The following is a 19,572-nucleotide window of genomic DNA, read 5'->3' as shown; positions in this document are numbered from 1 at the left end:
AAAAATTAAGGTGTTTTGGTTGCCTTTGCTAGCCTTGGTTAAAGCCATATACTAAGCATAAGTTAGACCCGAAATCAACTCCATGTGTGTTTGTGGGATATTCCTCTACCCAAAGTGCTTATTATTGTCTTGATCCTAAGACAAACAAGATATTCACGTCTCGTCATGTTCATTTTGTTGAACATAAATTTCCTTTCTCTGACTTATCAAAACCCATCATATCTCTGCCAACTCTACTTGACGAATGGTGTCCACTTTCCATTCCTATTCTCACATCACATACTCAACCATGCTCTCCTCCTCCTCCTCCACACACTCCTACTTCCTCACCTCCTCCAAGTCATGATAACTCTTCCGCTGCACACTCTCCACAACTCCTATCATCTACAGAAACTTCTACCCACTTGCCACAAAATGACTTTCTCTCACCTGACCCTCCACAACCATCTCACTCAATGACTACCAGGCTCCAAAATGGCATAAGCAAACCTATTTCAAAACTAAATCTTCATGCTCAGGTTGCTGTTCCAGAAAAGGTGCCTAAAACAATTACACAGGCTCTAAAGAGCCCGGTTTGGCGTAAAGCCATGGACGAGGAAGTTTCGGCCTTGGTTCGAAATAATACATGGAACCTTGTACCTCCTTCTTCTTCACAGAATGTTGTTGGGTGCAAATGGATATTTCGAATAAAAAAGGACAAGGATGGGAACTTAATTCAATATAAGGCAAGATATGTGGCACGGGGTTTTCACCAACGGCCGGGTGTAGACTACGGTGAAACATTCAGCCCGGTGGTTAAACCGGCAACTGTCAGACTTGTGCTCTCAATTGCGGTAAGCCAAGGTTGGTCCCTCCGTCAACTTGACATCAACAACGCATTTTTGCAGGGTACTCCAACTGATGAGGTCTACACAATACAACCACCTGGTTACGGCGATGTCAACTATCCGAACTATGTCTGTAAACTCAACAAAGCCCTTTATGGCCTTAAACAAGCCCCTCGGGCATGGTACAAGGAGCTGCGACAACACTTGATTGATTTGGGGTTCAAGAACACAATATCAGACTCATCTCTATTTACTCTACATAATAATAATGGCTCCATTATTTATTTACTGGTTTATGTAGACGATATTATCGTTACAAGCAATACTCCTACCCTTCTTGAAGACTTTATTCACAAGTTATCATCTCGTTTCTCACTTAAAGACTTAGGAGAACTATCCTACTTTTTGGGAGTGGAAGTCATGCACCACCCACATGGACTTTTCTTGAGTCAAAAACAGTACATCACTGACATTCTATGCAAAGCCAACATGGAGGATGCTAAACCAGTGGCAACGCCACTTGCCACTCACCCTCCACTTACGATCAACGGCACACTCCTTGCGGATCCTACTGAGTTTCGAGCCTTAATTGGCAGCCTGCAGTACTTGAGCTTAACACGACCTGACGTTGCCTTTACGGTAAATAAACTTGCTCAATATATGCAGCGTCCAACAGAAGAACATATGCAATCCTTGCGACGCCTTCTACGGTATCTTAGTGGTACATCTCATATGGGATTGATTTTGCATAAAGACTCACCTCTCACCATTCATGCCTTTTCCGATGCCGATTGGGCTCGAGACAAGGATGATTACATCTCCACGACAGCCTACATTGTCTATCTTGGAAAGAACCCCATCTCTTGGACATCGAAGAAGCAACGTACTCGAGCTCGCTCTTCTACTGAAGCTGAGTATAGAGCTGTAGCAAATGCCACTGCCGAGGTACTATGGTTGCAAAATTTATTTCAAGAACTTGGCTCAACATTAGGGATGTCAATGGGGCGGGTTTCGCGGGAGACCCGCCCCGCATCCGCCCCAAGTAGGCGGGGATGGAGGTAGATTTGGCGGGTGATGGGACGGGGATGGGTATAAAATTTGTACCCGCCATGGGTGATGGGGCGGGTGTGGATTTTGTGTTGAACCCGCCCCATCCCCGCCCGCTCCGCCCCATCCCCACTCGCCCCGCCCCATCCCCACTCGCCCCGCTTTATACCCGCCATGGGTGATGGGGTGAGTTTGGATTTATTCGCATCTTTAGGTGATAATATAAATTTAGGTGAGATTTTTATGTTTTTTGTTGGATTTTTTTTGTTATGACGAGTATTTTTTCCGATTATATAGGTTACTTTAGTCATAAGGTATTTTTTCTATAGTTAACTTTAATTACTCCGTATATATGGCAAATGTTTGCTAAATAAGAAAAATTAGGCGGGTATTAGCGCAGGTATGAAGCGGGGATAAGACGGGCATGAATACCCAGTTGGGTGGCGGGACGGGGATGGATTTTAGCTTACACCCGTTGGGGCGGGGATGGGGATGAATTTTGTACCCGCCATGGATGATGGGGCGGGGATGGGGATGAAAATTTTAGGTGGGGATGGGGATGGAGGGACCTACATCCGCATCCGCCCCGCCCCATTGACATCCCTACTCAACATCCAACAAAGCTCCAGTAGTATATTGTGATAATTTAGGAGCCACATATGCAAGTGCAAATCCCGTTTTTCACTCAAAAATGAAGCATCTCGGTCTAGACTACCATTTTGTTCGAGAAAATGTACAATCTGGTAAACTACGGGTAGCCTATATCTCCACCAACGACCAGCTTGCTGATGCACTCACAAAGCCATTGCCAAGGTCCACGTTTAATAACTTGGTTCACAAAATCGGTCTCTCGTGTTGGCCGACCGTTTTGAGGGGGCGTGATAAGGATTGACTCAGTCTAAGTTAATCCTTAGGTTGTTAAATATATTTACCTTGTATTTATCTATCTAGGAATTATTCTATGCTTATCTTATAGTTGTAACAGATTACTAACGTAGCTAAATCCTATAACCTAGAGTTGTATTTACTATAAATACTAGTCTGCAATCAATGATAAAAGTATCTCTTCTTATCAATCTTCTATAAGGCAGACACCAGTTGATTCCTTGGATGAGTTAATACGTGAAAGAGATGGAGTTTTAGATGAACTCAAACTCAACCTGCTGCGTGCCCAACAAATCATGAAAGATAATGCTGACAAAAGAAGAAGGGATGAGAGTTTTGAAGTGGGGGACAAAGTCTTTCTGAAATTACAACCATATCGGCAACGTTCGTTAGCCAAGATCGAGGCCCAACGAGAAATTGTCAGCCCGCTTTTATGGCCCATTCGAGATTATACAGAAGATTGGTGTGGTCGCCTACAAACTCAGGTTACCTCCCACCAGTAAAATTCACCCGGTATTCCATGTTTCACAGCTGAAACGAGCAGTTGGAGAAGTGGTGACTGCATCATCCTTGCCTGATCAACTTACTTCTGAGTTGGACCTGCTGGTAGAGCCACGTGCAAGTGTGGGGAAAGAAACCATGGTCTTGATCAAATGGAAAGGCTTGCCCTCATTTGATGCTACGTGGGAAGTGGCAGGCTTGATCAATGACCGTTTTCCGGACTTCCACCTTGAGGACAAGGTGTTGGTTTGGGGGCGGGGTGTTGTAATGGACCATACCAACACTGACCCACCTATGCTGGTCTATTACAGGCGCAACAGAAGAGGGGATAGGCACCACAACCACAACCACAACAACAACACAGCTACAGCAGGGGCAGCAGTTGGCACAAACTGACAAAGAAAGCAGAGGAAGCATTAATGTTTTGTACTTGTTAGTTTGTATAAATAAGAGAGGAGGGGAAGAGAAAGACATTGAGAATTTATTGGTGAATTGGAGAGTAGTAACCTCAAGTTACTTACGGGAGAGTTGTAGCCTAAAGCTACTGCATTTTGTAACCCTTTGACCGTTGAGTCCTAGTAATCAACATCTCCTTTCTCTATTCCTGTTCGTGTGTTGTGTGTGTGTGGTAAAGTCAGTCCAGGGCTTTACACTGTATCACTAACAAAAGTTTCATTCACACCCTTAACAAGGTCTATGAACAACGCAGAGTTAATAAGCAAGAATTCGAGATTGTAGTGGTCTACATACCCTTTTTTAGCCCAGAGGTTCACAAAAGCAAAATAGATAAGTTTATGAAGGAAAACAAGATATCTTGGTGGCGGATGGCCTTCGAATACTCCAACTACATCAAAATTTGCGGATATATTCCCGAAAAGCTAGTTATTGTGGGACCCGATAGTGAATACGTGGATTTTCATGGACGACAGATCTTGAGCGATTACGGATCTGAGGCATATCCGTTCACTAGAGAGAGCCTTGTCAGTAATCATGTTAAGTTGTTGAGGGAACTCACCTTGGAGTCATTGCTCACTTATGAGTCATGTAACTATATATATATGTTCTTAAAGGTGATACTAAGATCAATGTGGCTTCACTCCAACCCAGGAACATACTTGTATATTTTGAAATTTATTTTGAGATTATAACTGAGAATCCTAATTTTGAAGTGATTTATGTTCGCCGAAACAATGAGGCTTGTGATACCAGCAACGATGGTAATAACAAGGCTCGTTGAATTTGGAATCGATGGCCATGTTTGTTCAATTGATGATAACATATTAACAGCTAAAAGACATGGTGTACGGGACTGTAATTTGCGTGAGGACGTTCTTTGGTTTGTGTAATTTGGAGTGTTTATTTAACCTATCTGCTACTAAGTGCTACTGTTGTGTTAAAAAAATAAAATGATGAGATCTATAGGCCCTTGATGTTCTTGCTCATGCTCCAAACGTCATCGTTCACCTCCTTAGTACCGATGTTTGTCATGTTTCCTACTTGTATGCGCTTTACTTGTGGAAATTTTGCGAGAAACCATTTTTCAAAATGTTGTTTTTGCAAGAAACTACCTTAAAAATAAGTGGCACAAAACTACCTTTTAAAATGTCTTGGTTGCAAAATGGTATCTCATCTCATTGTTCGGCGATTTGACTTATATTTTCCTTTTACTTTATTACTGTGATTTCATTTTTTTGCTTTGAACTTGAATTAAGATGATTTTGTCGTAGCTGATTTCTTAATTCTACTTTGATTTTTTGAAATTAATTGCTTCAATTATTTGTCATACAATGTGTTATTTCACCGGATACCTTTATGTCTGCTAGTCATCTTATGTTATTTTTTGTGATGTAGGGTTTGCCTTTTTCTGTGGGTTTACTCTTGATTACATGATGTCTGGGTTTGGCCCTGTTTCTGGTACAATTAGGGTTTATTTTGATTTTGGTTTGACTGATTCATTTGGAGTGAGATTGGTTGTAGAATGTTGCAATGACGAGATACCATTTTGGAATTTGCTACATTGATGGTGAAAAGTATTATTGGATTATTGTTGCATTAATATATTTGATAAAAAAAAAAATTGGTGGATTTTTTTTGCTTTTGTAATGGTTAGCTTGTTGCTCTGGTGGAAGATCTATAGAATGTCCTATTATGGGTTTATTTCTAGTTTATCTATTATAAATTTTAATGCTACTCATATAAAGGATAGTTATCTATCCCCTATTTGACTTTGTTGTTGTATCTTGTAGTATATGACTAGTTTGCAATCTCGTCACCTTGTGGTTTAGGTTATTGAGGTCATTAGGTTTGGTAGTTTCCATCTTGCTCTATGTGAGCCTATAGAGAAGAAATCTGGAACCTTTTAGTACTTATGAGTCATTTTACCCTTTCAGTAACTTGTCTCTAGTTTCCATCTTGTTTTACGGTGTGCTGCCTTTAAGTGTCTTGAATGATATCTAGGCTAGGAGTTGGGAATGAGTCGAGACGAGCCCGAATAGTGGGAGGCTCAGCTCGAGTTCGAGTTTTGGAAAGGAGGCTTTGCTAGAGCTCGAGGCTCGTCGAGCCTCAAAAATGGAGCTCGGCTCGGGCTCCTGTGTTGGAATGGGAGGCTCAGCTCGTGGCTCGAGCTCGTTTGAGGCTCATAACTTAAAATTAATCATACATTGATACATATTATTTAGGTGATACAGATCTCACAAATAAAAAAAGTCTCCAAAAACACAAATAACTAAATCATACATACATTACAAATTCAAATACTTCCTCCATTTTTTTATAATTGCACCATCTTGGTTTTATCACTATTCACATATTCTTATATAGTTAATTTTTGTGATTTATATGTAAGGAAAAATATATTCATGTGGGATCTTGTTAGATTCGTCTCGAAATATACTTTCGAATGATCAAATTTTTATAATTTTTTAAAAGGTATAATGAGAGATATTAGTGATTAAAATAGTGCATTGGCAAGCGTGAAATCCCAGATTGTGCAATTAAAAAAAAATGGAGGAAGTATAAGTTACTCCACCAAAGTTTCACAATCATACAAGTTGTAAGCTCTTCTAGGCTCAATTCTCCATCCCATGAATGTCGATCTTCACAAATTTTGTAACAACTTTTTGGTTGATCGTCTTCAACATTTGATTAACAATATTAAATTCAAGAACATTTAAGGAACAATATATACTAAATTGAAAAAAAAAAATGAGAAAATGAGAAATTTGAAATTCATACCTGTTGGTGGGTCGCCAGCCATGGACTGAGCTATCAGCGACTGAGTAGCGGCGGTGAGTCGTGACTCGTGATTGGTGTTTCGGGTTTTTGTGAGATTTTGGCGAATGGGTTTTGTTGGTCTGGTTGGGCTTGGGCCTTTCGCTAGTGGTTTATTTACTTTTTTGTTTTGTTGTTTTTTTTCTTCCAATTTTTTCAAGTAAACGTTTTTGAAGGAGTAATTGAGTAGAATTAGATGTTTTACTAATGAATATTACAGAGTATTATTTATTATATTTTTTATTTTAAAAACTAACCTCAAGCTGTCGCGAGCTTTTTTAGCCGAGCTTAGTCTTGCTCATGGCTCGTCTCTTTAGGTCTCAAGCCAATCCTGAACTAGAACCGAGCCATAGCGAGTTGAGTCTTGGCTGAGCTTTAACCAGGGCTTGGTTAATTCTCGGCCCTAGTTAGTGATGTCGATTGTGTTTATATTATGTTTATTTTAGTATATATGCCTTCAAATGTATCTATTCTCTTATAACAATTGTAACTATAGAGTCTTTGTAATTGGAAACTGTTAAGAGGGTGATCTGTTGGAGACGGTACAAATTTCTTGGTACTCCCAGAGTACTCCCTTTTCCAGTGTTTTGCTCATCATATGTTGTGCAATTATCAAATGAGCAAAATATAAAATGTGCAACATGAGATGAGCAAGATATGTGAGGGGGTAGTGTACCTAATTTTAGGTACACCCCGGGAGTACCTAAAAGGTTCTCTGGGATATAATGATTATAACGGAATTGGTCTAGCCATGTTCTCGGCTCTACTTCTTTTTCTTTCTTTACGTGGTTGATAATCGCGTTGTGTTGTGTCTGAGTTGCACGATTGTGCCAAATTTGTGATATTTTTGGCTTGTCAAGGTTGTGTGCTTAACTGCTTATGAATCATGACATCCTTGTCTAATGTATATACGTGTACCAATAGTTTGCTCTTATATAGGCCTTGTTTGGGATAGAGAGAGTTTTGGAGAGCTTTTAGCTTTTTGGACCACATTAGAGGTTGACCCAAGCAAACCTCTAATATGGGTGTTTGGTAGATGGAGGTCGGGAATAGCTTTTTGATTCCAAGAAGCTCAAAAATCAAAAAGCTGGTATATCTAGTGTTTTGGCTATAGAGGTTTGTTAAACCTCATGTAAAAAGACCATGCTATCCAAAAGTTTGACAAAATTACAACTCTTACCTAGGTTTTAATTTTCTCTCATTCACTTGCCCACAACACTACAAGAAATTGATTAATTACCAACCGCTAAAATTGGTTGTTAAAACGCGAAAAACGGTTGGTAAAAGATTTTGCGACCGCCAACGGTCGCAAAAAAGCGGTCAGTTTTCACCGGGACGATAATTTAGGAAACTCCAACTGGAAGGCGGTCGCTAAAATTTACCGACAGGATTAGCGACCGCAATAAACAGTCACTAAATTAGTGACCGCCAAGCAGTCGCTAATTTAGTGACCGCTAAGGCAGTCGCTAATTTAGCGACCGCCTTGACGGTCACTAAATTAGTGACTGCCTTGGTGGCGGTCACTAAATTAGTGACTGCCTAGGCGGTCACTAAATTAGTGTCTGCCTTGGTGGCGGTCACTAAATTAGTGACTGCCTTGTTGGCGGTGGGTAAATTAGTGTCTGCCCAAGCGGTCACTAAATTAGTGACTGCTTTGGTAGCGGTCACTAAATTAGTGACTGCTTTGGTAGCGGTCACTAAATTAGTGACTGCTTTAGTGGCGGTCACTAAATTTGTGACTGCCTTTGCGGTCGGTAATTATGTAAATATCATTTGCAGCCAATTTTGTAAAATCGCATATATACCTGTATTATATGCCTGTATAAATATTATATATGTACCTGTAAATATTATATATGCCTGTATATATACGAATTTATATAAATTCTGTAAAATCGTATGAAACCTGATCGATGTTATAATATTAAACCTGTTCAAAGTCATACAACAAAGATTCATAATACACATAATGTTGTTCAAACATGTTAATACGAAAAGTTATAACTAGTTCAAACTAATACAAGAATACTAACTACCTAACACAAAGGTGTCCCGCCGCCGGTTGGATCTCAAGGGTCCTGCGACTGCGAGAAAGGAAAACCAGTACATTGACTGAACATCCGCTCGTAAGACTCCATTGCCTTTTTCATCTGGGCGGCATGTTCTTCTCTTTCTTGTCTCTCCCTTTCTCTCTCTTGTCTCTCCCTTTCCATCTCCCTTTGGTGCTCTAGTCGCTCTGCTTCTCTTTCTTCTCTCTCCCTTTGCCTCAAAAGTAGATCGTCCTCCATAGCCTTTAACATCTGATTTTTTGTTGTTTCAAGCTCAATGGATTTTTGGGTCAACTGTTGTTGAGTCTCTTCCAATCGAGATGACATTTGAGAATAAATAGATGGGGTGTATGAGCTAGAAGAACTACCACCCCTTCTAGATGGTGCAAAGTATAGAGAGTCTCCACTCCCCAGCCCGGGGACCTTTCCCTTCTTTCTCCCACCTACTGTCTCAAAGTAGATTTGGTTGGGATCTTTAGCAATGCCTTTTTCAACACATTCAGCAACATTTTTTTCATAGTTTTCCTACAAGAATTAAAATGATTATCACCCATGCATAACAAATATATTAAATTGAGCACATTTAAACTTAAAACATATATAGGCTAAATAAGACATTTTCGCTCCCATTTTTCAAATAAAAGAATTGACTAATCTCTGTAATTGCCTTCCAAACATGCAAGGGAAGCAACTCCTTCAAAGCAACCGGAAGTAACCTCTCCATGAAGACATGACAATCGTGGCTCTTCATTCCATACAGCTTGCATGATTGAAGATTAACACACCTGCTCAAGTTTGAAGCATAAGCATCCGGGAATTTCAAGTCTCGAACCCATTCACATAACACCTTCTTTTGAGCCTTGTCAAGTGCAAAGGGTGCTTTTGGCATGGTTTGATTTCCATTTCCAAGCTCTAACTGCCGACGTTTACAATACTTAGCCATATCTTTCCTTGCACTAGTGGTGTCCGAGGTGCTACCTTTCACATCCATCACAGTGTTTATGAGTTGGTCAAAAAAGTTCTTTTCAATGTGCATGACATCCAAGTTGTGACGAAGAAGCAAATCCTTCCAATATGGGAGTTCCCATAGAATACTTTGTTTGAACCAACCCATTTTGGCACTCTTCAACTTCTTAAGAGCTTCAGGACCATCAGTTGCTTTAGGCAAGTCCTTCACACACTGCCACAATTCTTCTCCACACATTATATGCGGACCCATGTCATTTTCAACTTTGTTTTTGCAGATAGCTGTTTTATTCTTTCGAAAAGGGTGATCATGTGGAAGGAATTGTCGATGGCAATCAAACCATGAAACTTTACCTCCATGTTCAAGCCAAAATGCCTTGCTTTTATCCATACAATAAGGGCAAGCCTTCTTTCCGGCCGTGGACCATCCAGATAGCATTCCATATGCAGGAAAATCACTAATAGTCCACAAAAGGGCTGCGCGAAGGTTGAAATTCTGCTTGCTTGAGATGTCATAAGTCATAGCCCCAACCTCCCATAACTGTTTCAACTCTTCAATGAGTGGTTGCATGTACACATCCAAGTTTCCTTTAGGATTTTTAGGACCGGGAACGAGCAAAGAAAGGAACATGAATGGTCTTTTCATACACATCGATGGAGGCAAGTTGTATGGTGTAAGAATAACTGGCCAACATGAATATTGGGATCCAAATTTACCATGGGGGGCAAATCCATCCGTGCACAAACCAAGCCTGACATTTCGTGGCTCTGATGCGAAATTAGGAAAGGTTGTATCCAAGTGCTTCCACGCTTGACTATCACTAGGATGTGCGAAGGTGTTTTGAACTCGGGGATTCTTGGCATGCCAAGTCATATCCTCCGAAATGTTCTTGGTAGCATACAACCTTTGCAACCTCGGTGTGATTGGAAAATAGATTAGAACTTTTGCTGGAATAAGCTTACCCTTTGCAGTCTTCTTATACCGATCACTTCCGCATACTCTACATTTATCTAACTGTGCATCGCCTTTTCAGAAGAGCAAACAACCTTTAGGGCATGTGTGGATCCTCTCATGAGGAAGTTCCAAGCCCTCAAGAACCTTCTTTGTGCTATTGAAAGTTCTACCCATTTGGTTGTTATTTGGAATCGCATCATTCATCAAAGATGCAAACCCATCCACACACCTGTGTTGTAAGTTGAATTCACATTTCAAACTTGCAATTCTTGATGCCATCTCCAACACAGAGAGTTTGCTCCCTTCATATAATGGATCTCCAGCTGCCTTTAGAAGGTCTATAAACTTCTTAGCTTCATCATTTGGTTCTTCTTCAACTGAATTACCCTCTTCATTCACCAAATGCTCTTGATTATTTCCAAGAGCATCAATAACCATATCCCGATATTGATTTGGCTGAACACTCGAGGACTCTACTAAGCTTTCCCCTTGACATATCCATTGATAGTAATTACGAACAAACCCCTTCTTGTACAAATGTACTCTAACTGTTTCAGTATCATGAAAACGCCTGTTATCACACAAGGGGCATGGGCATCTTATTTTGTCACCATCATTGCATGTTGGATGCTCTTTGCAAAACTCAATGAACTCTCCAACCCCCTTGAGAAAGTCGGGCTTAAGATTGCGCCCGTCGAGTCTATCATACATCCAACTACGCTCTCTTCTTTTCATGATACCAAATTCTACACATCTCACAAAAAACATGTTACTAATTAACCACACCCTACACATCTCACACCAATCATGCACTAAACCTACTATTTCGTCTAACTAACATTTAAATAAATTCAATCATCACTAGGTAACTTTATAACGCTCGATGATTTCTAAATAAGCAGTCAATTATCTCGTCAAATAATTTTCTAAATGGAAACATATTCTCTTTACTTTTTGTTGTTTCTCATACAAATTCAACAAAATTACCTATCAATACATGAATTAAAAAAGTTAATAAATTAAACATTTTAAATAAGCATTAGCACATATTTAAAAACATTATCACATTAGCACTTTTTTTAAAACATTAGCCATTATAATGTTCTTGACTATACTTTAGTTGTACATTAGCCACTATATTTTAGTTTCCCTTTTACTATAAACTCAAACTCGATTGCTCATAAATACCACCTACATGCTTCCATTAATATCATCCTTCAACCAAATACCATCTATCTAGCTTCTCTCTTCTTTCTTACTTCTTAAATAATTATCCATGGATAATACAAACAACACTTCTTTTTGCTACGACAATAACAACAACAACAAAGTAAAACAAGATAATAATACTAGTAGTTATTATTATGTTGATGATCATGGTTCTCATATGATGATGATGATGGGTTCATCATATTCATGGCCACCAAGGTCATACACATGCAGTTTTCGCAAGAGGGAGTTTAGATCTGCTCAAGCACTTGGAGGACATATGAATGTCCATAGAAGAGATAGAGCTCAACTAGTATTCAGGCTACGAACACTTAATCATTTCCCCATGAGACCTAATAATCTTCCTATTATTATCTCTAATAATAATAATACTAATACCATTAATCTTAATCTTCCTCCATCAACACCATCTACACCCATTAGAAGATTGACGATTAAAGTAGCAGACACTGATACTGACAAGGTTTCAATTGTGTAAAAAAATTGAACCACATAAAAAAAGTTAGGGTTTGAAAAAAATTGAACCACAATCAATAAAGCAAAAGGAACTAAGATTACCTGGTTAATTGAACAAACACATGTGCCGACGGCTCGCGAGAAAGAGTAACAGCGGCGCTGGAGGTTGGGGCTGGCGGCGCTGGGGTACCGTGCGCGGCTGGGCTGGGTGGGTCGTGTAATCTGGCCGAGTCGGGGGGTTAGGGTGGGGGCAACCGGCTGCGTCGGGGGAGGGGGGGAGGTTCACCGGCTGCGTCGGGGGAGGGGGGTGGTTCACCGGCTGCGTCGGGGGAGGGGGGGTGGCTCTTCAACTTTCTATTTTTAATTTCTCTAAATTGGTCGAAGGAGGAGGAAGGCAGACAAGCATTTTTTTCTTCTTTTAATTTAGTGACCGTTTTTGGTCATTGATTATTTAATTTTTTTTAACTTTTTTTTTAAGTTTAGCGACCGCTTTTTTGGTCGGATATATTATATAGGCGGTTATTAAAATTTTAAATTTATTTTGAAAATAGTCGGAATTTACCGACTGCTCATTAGTCGGAATGGAAGTTTATGCAGTCGATAAATTTACGACTGTTATGAAAGCGGTTGGTAAATTTTAAATTTACCAACCGCTCTACATTCGGTCGGTAAATTTAGCGACCGTTTCTGATTCGGTTGGTAAATTTATTTTTACTGACTACTTTCACGTCGGTCGGTAAAATCAGTTGGTAATCAAGCGCTTTCTTGTAGTGCAATCTGATGTTTCATTTCCCATTTTACTTTGATCTCTCTAATTCACTTCACTATCATCTCTCTACTTCTACAGGTGTAATATTATTTTTTCCTGTAATTTCTTTACTTCATTGTAAGATTCATTTTTTCCCTTTGATTTTCTTTTTACGTACGTTTCAATATTATATATGAGATTTATGCTTATTTTTTGGGAAAAATAAACAATATTAATCTCAACTATAAGTGGTCTTCTAATATTAATCACAACTAATGATTATTCCAGAATAATCCTAATTACTTACTTCCCCTTCTTTAAACAGTCCAAGTTAACAGGTTACCGTTACAACCGGTCACCCAAAATCTTTCCTCCTCTTTCCTTTAATAATTGCGTAATTCCAGAACCCGTCTCTCTCTCTTCTTCAATTTTTTCACGTTCTCTGTCCATGGCCTCCCATGAGTGAATTTTCTCTCATCATTTCCGTTTCTCTTCTTTGACATTGTCTTCGTCATCGTCCTTTGTGTGTCTTGCAATGATGGTAAGTTTGTTAATGATAATTGTGGTTGGTTAAGCATAATTGAAGAAATTAAGAAAGTAATAGGAAATATTTGTGAGTTTAATTCGTTCATGTAACTTAAGTTCGAATTTTTGTGATTGTGATTAGTAATTCTAATAAATATAGTTGGATTCAGTTTTGATGTGCTACAGGAACTCTGCTGCTGCTGCTTTTGTTGATTTGAGGTCTGAAGACGTAGAGACTAGACCTGGTTAATGGACAGGGTAGTCCAATGGATATAGGGTTAGGGTCAAGTTAATAGGGCTTTTATTGGGCAGGGCTCTTATTGGACAGGGCCTTTATTGGACAGAGTCATTATAGGGTCAAACTTATACTACAATTATTTTGAAAATTAAAATAGTAATGATACAAAAAATTACGTGTATAGCTTCGTATTTACTTGTACTTGCACATGGCTCTTTTGTTTTTCATTTTTCATTGCTCGTTTATTGACCCGCCCACTAATGACCCGCTATTGACCCGCGACCCACTTTTGACCCGCCCATTATCGACCCGCTAAAAATGACCCTTTCAATACCCGACCCTCTTTTGACCCGCACCGACCCTGACCCGCCCCGCCCGATAACCAGGTCTAGTAGAGACGAAAGTCATAAATGTTAAAGTATCTTGCTGCTGCTTCTTTTGGAAAACCTGGATTTTTGCTTCAAATATGATTACTTTTTGCATAAACTTTTCTTTCTATTTTGGAGCTTAAGATATGAATTTTAGGAATTTGGATTATGGTCTATATAAATAGTTAGATCAACCAGCTTGCTGTTTATAAAGATAAATTTAGTGGTAAAGTTTGCTGTTAGTGGGTTGATTTTGGTGTCTGATAGTGAAATGTCGTTTGGTGCTTATTTAAGTCTACTTCTTAAATTAGCAAGTTGGTCAAGCTAATCAACTCGAGGGCTGATTGATGTTGCAGGACAGTTACTAATTAGGTCCAAATGTCTAATTAGTAATTATACAATATCAGTGGAAACCTGTTTTGTGCTGCTCACAGAGACAATTAAGCATGATTGTCAGTTTGATAATCAGGCTGTTGCTCAGAATGGTATAACTGTTGTTGACTTGCGCTGAGTTACCATAGTTGACTTGCGTTTATAAAATGCTGTTGAGTTACCATAGTTGACTTACGCTGACTTTTTATTCGCATGCTATTTTGATTTCCTAGTTTTTGTTTTAAGTTCAACCGATTTAGAAAAACTACCTATTGGTGAATAAGAAGAAATAAAATTACAGAAAACTAAGAAGAACTAAGTTTAGTATTAGGTATAAAACCGTTGCAACCGTTCTTCAAGTGTTGTATCTTATATGCTAACTTAAATAAGACGACAGTTTATGCATTGGAATATGATGTTCAAAACAATGGCAACCACAAAACAACAAACCGATAAGTAGAAAAAAGCAGTGTAACTGTAAACTACCAGATGAGGCACCCCTTTCTCTAGGAGGTGGAATTGATCGTTTGTTGCTAGGTTGAAGAATGGAAAAGAAATTTATAGCAAGTCCAAGACAAATGCTCCTATTTAACACCTACAAGTGATGCCATTGATTTCAACTGATAGATAACTACTGTATATTCCCTCTGTTTCAAAATAATGGGGACGGTTTTCTTAAATGGATGTTTTAAAATAATTGGGACAATGTGCTTTATTCTAATTTTGGTAGATGACTCATCATATTTAATGAATTCACACTACTTTTTTCCCCGCTTTACTTACAACATTCCACTCAATCTATTTTTATATTATCTTTTTACTCAAAACTTTCCACCCAATCTATTTTTTTATTCTTCTTTTCTTACACCACTCCAATCAACCTAATTATTATTATTTTTTCTTAAAACATTCTACTTTTCCCATACTTATTTCTTACATTCCAATCATTTATCTTGGTTGTTGTGAAATGCGTAAATGTTTCCATTATTTCGAAATGGAGGGAGTACAACATGAGAACTAAAAAAGGCCCCAAATCCCTACATGATGCTACTATGCTAGTCAAATTTGTTGTTGTGCCCTTTCTACCTATGTCACATTTTCATATTCAGGATTCACCGGTGTAGTTTTTTTACTGTCAAATTTGATTGTTTTGATAAAATTGTCTTAGAATGAATACCTTATGTGTTGCTAAACTACCGATTTTATTCTATTTCCCTATTTTGTAATTTTTGATGATCACTTTTTTATAGTATATTGACAAATTGTTCATTCCTATGATGATTCGAAATCAATAATTAGGCAAGGTTTCTTAGGCTGTTTGAGCTTTTGTTTAAAAAAAATATATTTTCCATTGATGAGTGTTAGAGATGTATTATTCTTTGTAATTACTTACAGTTGACACTTTAATTTGTTTTTAGGAAATTTTGTAAAACACTACCTTTAAATTTGGTGGTTTTGTGAATTGCTACCTTATAAAAACTTTTTTTAATTTAACTACCTTATAAGTTTGGTTTGTTTGACTAACACTACCATTTGACGTTTTCGTTAATGTTTTCCGTCGTGTATTTCTTCTATTCTTTTAAATATCTCTGTTTATTTGTCATTTTGTGCATTTGCCATATTAAAATAACCGTTGTAGTGGAGTCCAAAGACGTAAAACATTAACAAAAAACGGCAAATGGTAGTGTTAGTCAAACAAACCAAACTTATAAGGTAGTAAAATATAATTTCCTTTTTAAAAGGTAGCAATTCACAAAACCACCAAACTTAAAGGTAGTGTTTCACCAAATTTCCTTGTTTTTAACTCATAATTATGTTAGATGTGAAGGTTGATGACTACATCGAGTCCCAAGATGAATACATTGATGATATCAGAGCATCAATTGTAGCTTACTCTTAGCCCTCTCTTAAGGAGAGAGAATTTTTAAGAGCTAGCTCTTAAAAAAATTAGGGTAACTCTTAGATACCTCTTATTTAGAGGTTGATTAAGACATCCTCTAAATAAGAGGTAGCTCTTAGAAATAAGAGGGGGTATGAGGTGTATTTTATGTATGCTTTTTAGTTATATTCTAAAAAAAAAAAAAAAACATGTGAAATTGTATGCAAGAGTTAGTGTATAAGAGGTGGCCTATTTCTTGGGTTTTTGGTAGAGAACTCTTAATAAGAGATGGTAATGATGTGGAGGAAGAGAGAGATTAAGAGTGGGTAAATAAGAGGTCACCCTTACAATTGATGCTCTGAAGCTTGTTTTCTTTTATAGCAAACTTGTCAAACTTTACTCGTCTATATTTTCCTTTTTAGATCACAGTTGACTTGTGCCTAAATAGTAAATAGGTTAATATATATATCTTGACAGATGCAGGTTGATTACTATTACAAGTTGTTTTTGTGTTGATATTTGTGCATGAGGCATTTTAGTTGTGTACTTGGTTTGTGCTCTTATATTGTTTGTGAAGCTGTCAATTAGGGATGGCAATTCAATCCGAGTCCGATTCGAGTCCGATCCGATCCGAAGAAAAAAGTCCGATCCAAATCCGAATTAAAAAAATCCGAATCCGAGTCCGATAAGAAAAACCCGAATCCGAATAGGAGTCGGATCGGATATGGATCCTGGTTTGGATCCATCGGGTTTTACCCGAGTCCGAATCCACCATTAGAAAACTGCTATTTTATAAATGGGCCGTGCATATGTCTGTGATACAAAGTACCTAACCCTATTTTGTTTACTCATTCACGCCGCCTACATTGTACATACGGAACATCTCTTCTTCATTCCTCCTCTTTCTCTCTCCTCTACTTTCTATCTCCTATTTCTTTCTACTGTATTACAAGTTTACAGCTCCTCCCTCTCTCCTCTACTAATGCAATTCTACCCAAACATGAAGTACTCTGGAAATATATATGACTGATAGCAGTATTTCGTATGAAAAACATGTAAGATCTATTTTTCTTCAAGTTATTAAGGAAAACATGTAGATCTTTTTTCTTCTTCAAGTTATTCAAGGAAAACAACTAGATCTTCTCTTCAATTGAAAGATACAACTAGATGATTACTCAACACTCCATTTATTACGAATAATTTGTAGGCATGGTGATTATGTTTTGTCTCAATTTTATTACGAATTCTAGTTTAAAGGGATGTAAACATATAAGCATATTAGACATTGCATTAATATTTATCCGATTTACAAGCAGCCTGTAGAAATAATTAATGAAAACAAAGTAACTATGATACTTTTCATTTCTTTTTAGTAGTATTTGAGATTGTTGGAGGTTTACTAGGATGCTTTCGGATCTTGTCGGAGGTCCGTTGGATCGGGTCGGATTCGGACCTCCTACAAGAGTAGTCGGATCGGACTCGGATTTAGGAGTTTCGGAGTCGGACTCGGATTCGGAGCCAAATCTGGGGTCCGATTAGTAAATGGATCGGATTCGGATCTTACTACATCCGACCCGAATCCGATCCATTGCCATTCCTACTGTCAATGTAACACAACAAAAGCTTAAACAGTTAGACCAAGTTTATAACAATAATACTTATATCTATCTCTAACATCTTGATGGTTACTCGAATCTCTAACATCTATTTCATTCAATTATTCTTCTTAATATCCGTGCCCGGCCAAGTGTATCTCTTAAAAAAATACGGAGGGAATATATAGAATAAGTGAGGCAGGGTAAAAAAATAAATTGTGAACAACTTTTTATACCTCTAGTTAGTTTATTTTTTAATATTTGGAAATTAAATTTCTATTTTACTAACTATAAACTGGTATTAAATAACTTATATGATGTTATTTAGTTAACTATGTACAGAGTATACACAATTATTAATGCGTAAAGTATTTGATTAATAATAAAAGACCGTGAGTAGATTATGAAATATTGAAATAATGAATTCTTAATGTGTTCTTAATGTTGACTTGCGTACTTAAATACTCCCTCCGTCCCTTAATACTCGCACCACTTTCTTTTTCGGGCCGTCCCTTAATACTTGTACCGTTTTTATAAATGGAAATTTATACCAATATTATAATATTTCTCACACTTACCTACTACCCCACCTACAACCTCACTCCATACAAAAAATCACTTAAAAATTCACACATCCCACTCACCATACCCCACTCCTATACACATTTTCCACTAACTATATTAAAAAAATATTCCACTATCAACTAACACATATTAAATTAATAAGTCAATTCAAGTATCTTAAACTCCGCACCGGTCAAACCGGTGCGAGTATTAAGGGACGGAGGGAGTATTGATTTCTCAAAAGAAAAGAGAAGAGATAATCACTCTACGGTATTAAATATTGGTTTCTTAATGTTGGCTTATATACATTTAAAATTCTTCACTATTTTCATTAAAACTTATACTCCCTCTGTTCTCGAATATTAGTCCGTTTAGAATCTTGATACTATTCACAATTGAAGAGAGTCTTCAAATTCTTTTCCAATACGTATTTCAAAACATATTCATGTGAGATCTTATTTTGTTCGTCTTAATGTGTAATTTAACAATATTAAATTTTATATTTTGCTAACATATGTACTTGGAGAGATTTACATTTAAATATTGAGTTGAAACGAGTTGAAAAGTCAAAATATGACTAATATTTAAGAACGGAGAGAGTATGCATTTAAAAACCCCACACACATCACTCATAAAATACAAGTATGACAAAAAAAATCTTGTCACTTGTGCTTAAATAACCACACATACCGAATAATATCAAATAATAAGGGATAGAGGTTTAACACAACTAGTAATTTATTAAACTACTCTCCCTGTCTCTTCTTGTTCTTTACGTTTGGCATTTTTCACGCGTTTTAACGAATAAGTAATTTACATCGAGATTCCTTTATCTTTATTTAAACAAGACAAGTTATGTTTATTTATAATGTTTTCACTTTAATAAAAAAATTGATATTGGAAAAATTCAAAAAAAATTAATGTCCTAATGGGAAAATGTGAGATATTAAATGACCCAATGAATTTAATTGATTAAAATAATAATTGGACACAAATTTTGATAGAATATTAAAACATTTATGCGATAATCTAAAAGAAAATGTAAAGAACATTTTGAAACATCCAAAAAAGAAAACATAAAGAACAAAAAGAGACGTA

The 19,572-nt window shown here is 37.5% G+C and overlaps 2 protein-coding genes and 1 long non-coding RNA gene across 5 annotated transcripts; 1 reads left to right on the top strand and 2 right to left on the bottom strand.

Annotated features, from left to right (window-relative positions):
- Nucleotides 1–3,056: 3,056 nt before the first annotated feature.
- Nucleotides 3,057–6,938, bottom strand: LOC130459231 (uncharacterized). 3 transcript variants are annotated; one of them, XR_008918477.1, is made up of 3 exons: nucleotides 6,495–6,938; nucleotides 3,782–6,391; nucleotides 3,057–3,652 (listed from the first exon to the last, which is right to left on the bottom strand). It is a non-coding gene; the product is annotated as an uncharacterized lncRNA (long non-coding RNA). The 3 variants fall into 3 exon arrangements; XR_008918476.1 differs by having other exon boundaries at nucleotides 3,782–6,938; XR_008918478.1 differs by lacking the exon at nucleotides 3,782–6,391.
- Nucleotides 6,939–8,486: 1,548 nt separating this feature from the next.
- LOC110778749 (uncharacterized) lies at nucleotides 8,487–12,143 on the bottom strand. Its single transcript, XM_056827398.1, has 2 exons — nucleotides 10,592–12,143; nucleotides 8,487–9,103 (listed from the first exon to the last, which is right to left on the bottom strand). Exons 1-2 carry the CDS (start codon nucleotides 11,292–11,294, stop codon nucleotides 9,093–9,095), a joined length of 714 nt encoding a protein of 237 aa, XP_056683376.1. The 5' UTR covers nucleotides 11,295–12,143; the 3' UTR covers nucleotides 8,487–9,092.
- Nucleotides 11,776–12,207, top strand: LOC130459342 (zinc finger protein 11-like). The gene has a single exon (XM_056826660.1). It carries the CDS (start codon nucleotides 11,776–11,778, stop codon nucleotides 12,205–12,207), a length of 432 nt encoding a protein of 143 aa, XP_056682638.1.
- Nucleotides 12,208–19,572: the final 7,365 nt, after the last annotated feature.

The sequence above is a fragment of the Spinacia oleracea genome, chromosome 4 (genome assembly GCF_020520425.1).
Source record: "Spinacia oleracea cultivar Varoflay chromosome 4, BTI_SOV_V1, whole genome shotgun sequence".
NCBI classification, from domain to species: domain Eukaryota; kingdom Viridiplantae; phylum Streptophyta; class Magnoliopsida; order Caryophyllales; family Amaranthaceae; genus Spinacia; species Spinacia oleracea.
The sequence above is the reverse complement of the archived record's forward strand: the minus strand, read 5'-3'. Positions and strand labels throughout refer to the sequence as shown.

Excerpts from the sequence above, each read along its gene's own strand:
- LOC110778749 (XM_056827398.1), bottom strand. The coding sequence starts at position 11,294 with ATGTGTAGGGTGTGGTTAATTAGTAACATGTTTTTTGTGAGATGTGTA.
- LOC130459342 (XM_056826660.1), top strand. The coding sequence starts at position 11,776 with ATGGATAATACAAACAACACTTCTTTTTGCTACGACAATAACAACAAC.